This window comes from Odontesthes bonariensis, chromosome 14 (assembly GCF_027942865.1).
Source record: "Odontesthes bonariensis isolate fOdoBon6 chromosome 14, fOdoBon6.hap1, whole genome shotgun sequence".
Classification (NCBI taxonomy): Eukaryota; Metazoa; Chordata; class Actinopteri; order Atheriniformes; family Atherinopsidae; genus Odontesthes; species Odontesthes bonariensis.
Window position 1 is genome coordinate 2,753,342 of NC_134519.1, and position 6,707 is coordinate 2,760,048.

The following is a 6,707-nucleotide window of genomic DNA, read 5'->3' on the forward strand; positions in this document are numbered from 1 at the left end:
TTTAAATCACATCTGGGAAGACTCGCTGAGTTTATGGATCAGAGCAGAAACAGCTGGAGGGGCATTTTAATCTTTACAGGTCAGATTCATAAAGCCGTTTCCAGTCACCCCGACGAGCTTCGACTTCTCCAAAACGCACAAAAAAAAAAAACCCCAGCTCAAACGGGCAATTAAACTTTTACTTTATCATCTTCCATTAAGGCTTATTCACGTCTTATATATTATATATATATTATATACCTAATGTTATTTGTATATACCTAATGTTTATTCACTATTTTTATTTTATATTTATTTTATTCTATTCTATTTGCTTGTTTTCACTTTAATTGTTTACATATCTTTGTAAAAGATGCCTTTCTGTGTTCCAACTTCAGATGAAGCTTTAAAGAAAAAGTAAATCGGTGAATAATCAGCTCTAAATAAGCCTCAATCTGTCAGTGTTGGGGGGGGGGGGGACAGCGCCTCTGAAATCATCTAAAGGAACCAAACCAGAACACAGATAAAAATGCTTCAATTGAATTAGAAACAAGTAACAAGAAGTCCAAGTCTGTAAAGAAACCTAAAGGCTCTCTAAAGAAAAGACCAGCACAGAATATTCTGTTTTTAGAGCTTTCAGTTTGAATGGAAGCAGCAGAATCTGCAGTTTAAGGGCCTTTAGACCCAGAGGAGACCCGAAGCTTCAGCCTGAGCTGATCCTGATACACCGACCTCCATTTAGAGCTCTTTTCTCCATCATCTTATGGGCAAAATGATAAATAATCCATTAAAAGTTTGAAATTAGATTGTTCTGAGGCTAAAAAAACAAAGATTCCTCTTAATTGTGAGTTTTTCCTTTGACTTTTGGACTGTGAAGTCATACAAAACCAGATATTTCCCAGTTTCACTTTGGACTTGTAATCAGGATATATACCAAACATTCAATTCAATTCAATTCAATTCATTTTTATATATAAAGCGCCAAATACAACAAATGTCATCTCAAGGCACTTAAATAATAAAGTCCATTTCAAGCCAATTGGAATTCAATTAATTGTAATCATAATTATTTATGAAATAATCCAATTCATTCATATAGAGCCAATTCAAAAACTATTTCTTAGCTAAGGAAACCAACAGATTGCACCGTAACTGTTGGTTTCCTACAACATTAGTTGGTCCACTGGCAGCATCACTCAGCTGGGTCACATGGCACCGAAAGGATCGGATTATTGGCTAAATTACAATCAGACTGAGTTATTAAAGTGTAATTCTCCTTGGACATATGGCGGTGAATGAATGGGATCAGAGGCACAAAGCGTGTCATACCCCGGTATGATAGGTGGCGCTGTACCCATTCCAGCTGTTGCTAATAGAGCCACTTCCTGTTGACCTCTTCACCACCAACAACAACAACAAACTCAGGCGTTGGAGAAAGATGGAGAACGCAGAGCCAGATGAAGCTACGTCCCTCTACATTTGCTCTGTGATGAGCTGCTTGTTGCACAAACTCGATGCCCAACGGAGCATTCTCCATCGCGTTGTTTGTTTCTTTCTGACGGCGACAACAACAGGAATATCGTCTCCTTTGACTTCCGGGTCACGACCCCGGGAAAACATCTGGAGCATGCGCAGAACGCAAAGTCTGATTCACCACGTGCTTCAGCGTCTACAAGCAGGTTTAGAGTGACTTTCAACCCAGTTATCTCGGGGTCTGAATCCCATCCGATCCAATTCTTAGTCAGATTAAGGTGTATACATGCACTTAATAACTCAGTCTGATTGTAATTTAGCCAATAATCTGATCCGATCCAATTCTTAGTCAGATTAAGGTGTCTACATGCACTTAATAACTCAGTCTGATTGTAATTTAGCCAATAATCTGATCCGATCCAATTCTTAGTCAGATTAAGGTGTCTACATGCACTTAATAACTCAGTCTGATTGTAATTTAGCCAATAATCTGATCCGATCCAATTCTTAGTCAGATTAAGGTGTCTACATGCACTTAATAACTCAGTCTGATTGTAGTTTAGCCAATAATCTGATCCGATCCAATTCTTAGTCAGATTAAGGTGTCTACATGCACTTAATAACTCAGTCTGATTGTAATTTAGCCAATAATCCAATCCGATCCAATTCTTAGTCAGATTAAGGTGTCTACATGCACTTAACTCAGTCTGATTGTAATTTAGCCAATAATCCGATCCAGTTCTTAGTCAGATTAAGGTGTCTACATGCACTTTATAACTCAGTCTGATTGTAATTTTGCCAATAATCCGATCCAGTTCTTAGTCAGATTAAGGTGTCTACATGCACTTAATAACTCAGTCTGATTGTAGTTTAGCCAATAATCCGATCTTTTCAGTGCCATGTGACCCCACTGACTGATTCAAATGATCTTTAGTTCCGGTGGGGAATCAGAACAACCTAATTTCTTTGGTTTTGGGGGGGTTTAAAGGTCCAACTTTCCAATGAAAACGCGCTGAAATTTATAGAAATGCTAAAAAACCACAGATATACCAGATAACTGAAATACTGTGAGCATTTTGGCTGTTTTTATCCGATGTTAGGGTAAGTGATTGATAGTTAAGCTGCCTCTCTCCCCCGGCGTCCCAACACAATTTAAAAAAAAAAAAAAAAAAAACTACAGATCAAACAATTAGTTGAACAATGACTGAATCAATGAGGTACATCTCATTTCCTCTTCGTTGGGTTTATTGGACAACAATGATTAAAACGATCTTTAGAGCCAGCTGTAAAACAGGATTCATTTCAGGATTAATCTATTAGTGTTCAGGGAGGTTTTTCCTGTTTGATCACATGTTAGGACAGTTATTTAGAAATTATTGCGCATTAAGGCTTTCCCTTTGAAAGAACTCTCCAGTAATGACTGGGAACACCAGATTTACTAAATATAAATATAATTAGGTTGCCAAATGAGCTACTTCCTCCATCTAAAACTAGTTCTCAGTTACTTTATAAACAGAATATTTAACCTGCAATAAAGTGTGTGGAATCTAACACGATTTTAAAGCTAAAAAGCCAAATAATCCTCTGAAATGTTAGGTTTTTCCTTCAACTTCGTACAAAATAAGATGTTTCCTGGTTTTATTATAGTCTGAAGACCAAAAAACTGGTTTGTTTTAGTTCATTTGTGGATTAATTTCAGTTTTAGGTGGTTTAATTTTTCACATCCATGATGGAAATGTGTGAAAGCTCCTCTTAATGTCAAATAAACTTTGGGAAAAGCTGTAAAACACTGATATCAACAATTATTTGAAATATTTTTTGACACTTTCCATAAAAAAAAAAAAAAAACAACATAATGAATAAAGTATAATCAGGTTGCTGTTCACTTACTTTTTTCCACTTCGGGCTCAATTTGTGGATTAATTTCAGTTTTAGGTGGTTTAATGTTTCATATCCATGATGGAAATGTGTGGGAGCTCCTCTAAATGTCAAATAAATTTTGGGAAAACCTGTAAAACACTGATATTCAACAAGTATTTGAAATATTTTTTAGCACTAGCCACAAAAAAAACCCACAAACGTGATGATTAAAGTGTAATCAGGTTGCTGTTCACTTACTTTTTGCCACTTCGGGCTCAATTAGGTGGTTTAATGTTTCATATCCATGATGAAATGTGTGAGAGCTCCACTTAATGTCAAATAAACTTTGTAAAACACTGATATTCAACACTTAATTGAAATATTTTTAACACTTTCCATAAAAAAAACCACAAACATAATGAATAAAGTGTAATCAGGTTGCTGTTCACTTACTTTTTGCCACTTCGGGCTCAATTTGGGGATTTATTTCAAGGATGAAAGCAAAAGTATTCCAACTTTATTCAAATCTGAAGTTTAATGTCTGAAAGTTCTGAAGTGAAGAAGGTTTTTTTCAGCTTTAATGTGTAAATATTTTAGTTTATTTTTAGTTCAGACAAGGTGCCCCAAATCCAACTTGGTTAGCAGCCGCAGCTAACAGGCTAACTTTAACTCACTTCACCTGACCGGCTCGGCACGGCTCAGGGAGGCTAAACTGGGCCGTGTGGCCCGCCTGGAGGGACACCCGTGTCCGCGGGATCCGTATCCGCGTTAGTTTCGGAGTTGTGTTTCTTTCCTAAGAAGCTCCGGCCGGAGTTTTCTCCCGGCAGGTAACCGTTAGTAACCGTTAGTAGCCGTTAGCCGAGCTAGCTTGCTAGTTGCTCCGTGAAGTGAAAGCGGCTTACCTTTCTTTCTGACTGGCATGGTCGGGTCTGGCTCGGCTCGGTGTGGGAGCTACTTCTGCGTTAGCCGCATACACTCCTCGCACGGGACGGGCTTTTGTCGGTTATGACTCCGGTTAAATCCCCGCTGTCACCGCTCCAAGAAAAAAAATAATCTATCCACGACGACACCGAGTTCCCCTCCGAGCTGAACTGACTGTCAGGGGGGAACCGAGCCGTCCAGCGCCAACACCCGCACTAATAATCCAGGCGGCGGTTAGGACCCGGAAAGAAGCTCCGGCGAGACACCGACTCTCCGAGCCGTACTTCCCCGCCTGAGAGGCTCCCTGTGCCGGCGTGCACCGCGCAGGCTGACCGCGGCGGTGGTGGTGGTGGTGGTGGTGGAAAAAGTGGAAATCTAGTTTTCACCGGCTGGGACCAAACTGCTGTGTTTCCAAACTCACTCAGAGTTAAAAAAGAAAAGAAAAAAAACAGTCCGGTTTCCGAGCAGAATGAGCCAACAGCCGCAGGGGGAAGCGATCCGCTCCGGAGCTCCGCAGAAACTTCAAAGTCCGGCCGGGCGGCACACCTTAAAGTCAGGCCGAGCCCAGTCCGATGCGCCCGCACTGCTCCGCACCGCTCCGCACGCTTTCAGCCTGCGTTCTGCTTTCGTGTCAAACTTCAGTGAGAGTAAATCCCTCCTCTCTTTTTCCTGCTCTTCCTTCTCCTCCTCCTCCGCCTCCTCTCTGCTCCCTGCACCTCCCCAGGTCTGCAAATTCCAAACTTTCCTCCAAAATGGCGTCTCACAGGGCTGCAAAACGTGAACATGTGATTTCCAAAAGACTCCCCCCTGCGACCTGCCGCCCAATCATGCAGCTCACCTTCAAGACCGAGGGGGGGGGGGAGGGTCAGGGCGGGGGGAGGAAAAGTTTAGGATTAAAGGAAAGAGAGGGTGAAAGTGTGGGGGGGGCAAGAAGGCAGGAGCAGGGAAAGTGAGGGGGCAAACTGGAAGGGGTTCAAAGTGGGGGGGTGGATCAAAGGGTCGGAAACTTTATGGCATCATTTAAAAGCAGCAAAGTGTGGATGATCAGAGTCCAAACTAAACAATAAATCTGTTTAATCCAGTTTTACAATGCTACAATTGGATTAACATCATGAATAAAGTTGCTGTTCACTTACTTTTTGCCACTTCAGGCTCAATTTGTGGATTAATTTCAGTTTTAGGTGGTTTAATGTTTCATATCCGTGATGAATATGTGTGGGAGCTCCCCTTAATGTAAAATAAACTTTGGGAAAATCTGTAAAATACTGATATTGAACTATTATTTGAAATATTTTTTAACACTTTCCATAAAAAAAACACAAACATAATGAATAAAGTGTAATCAGGTTGCTGTTGCTTTTACAATGGTAAAATTGGATTAAATAGATATTAATAGATAGGTACAGTTCAATTCAAGCCAATTAGAGTTCAATTCATTGGAATACAATTAAAAAATGGAAGTGAATTAGTCCAATTCATGCGTCACCAGCTCAATAAAAGGCAGTCGAGCTAAGGAAGCCCGTCCTCAACTCAACTCAACTTTATTTATAAAGCCTTTTAACACAGCCGTGGCTGAAACAAAGTGCTGTACAACACAAAAAAACAAGGCATAAAACACAAGAACAATGCAAAAACAACAACAGTATTAAAACAATAAAACAATAACAGGAACATCAGCCCCTTTTCACACTGCGACCCGCTACCAAATTGCCACTTCGTCCCGCGTCGAGCAATGTGAACGCTTGGCGTGTTGGTGACCCGTGTCGCCTGAAGCCGAGTTCAGGGGGCGTGGCCTAGTGGCAGAGCGTCACACCAAACACATAAAATGCTGGGCGTGCACAATGACGTAGGCACAAGCCATGCGTCGGAGGTAGGGTTAAATACACCTTGAGGACTCGTTTTTGCAATTTTATATGCAGTTCATGGAGATGTTATTTTACGGGGTGTGGATGGTTACAACGTGGGATGCCGCCGAAGAACATATGCAGAGAATACAAGAGCACTATAGTCCCTGACATGTGGCGGTAAATAACGTCCTCTGCTCGGAGGCTGAGGAGCTCGCGGACCTCCTTGTCTCCCAGTTGGCCATATTAAAAAATGTTTCGAACTTGATGTAAAACAGAGTGAAACTTGTCCTCACCTGTTGCTGTTGTTCTGAATCAGCTGTCCATTCTGTCTTTTAAACTCCTCACGCCACGCCCACGTCCGACCCGCGTCGATTGCGTTCACACCAAACTCGGCTCGGCAGAAAGACTAGGGTCCGACGCGGGTCGGCAGTGTGAACGCAACAGCGGGCACGCTAAATTCGCGGATTAAACGCGGGTTATTCCTCAGTGTGAAAGGGGCTACAGAGTCTCATGCTGGGTTAAAAGCCAGGGAATAAAAATGGGTTTTAAGACGAGTTTTAAAAATGAGCGTGCACGAGGCGCCCGTGGAGGGAAACGAAATGAAAACAGACCAGTTTAAAACATCCT

The 6,707-nt window shown here is 41.5% G+C and overlaps 1 protein-coding gene across 13 annotated transcripts in view; it reads right to left on the reverse strand.

Moving 5' to 3' along the window:
- dlg1b (discs large MAGUK scaffold protein 1b) overlaps positions 1-4,989 on the reverse strand; it is a 134,459-nt gene extending 129,470 nt beyond the window's left edge. For 8 of the 13 annotated variants that reach the window (XM_075482520.1, XM_075482530.1, XM_075482518.1 and 5 more), the window contains exon 1: positions 4,215-4,988. In XM_075482520.1, coding sequence (XP_075338635.1) covers positions 4,215-4,233 — 19 coding nt within the window. In that variant the 5' untranslated portion in view covers positions 4,234-4,988. Of the gene's footprint in view, positions 1-4,214 lie in introns of all 13 variants that reach the window. The other 5 variants (XM_075482527.1, XM_075482526.1, XM_075482524.1 and 2 more) reach the window with 2 other exon arrangements.
- Between the last annotated feature and the right edge of the window lie 1,718 nt (positions 4,990-6,707).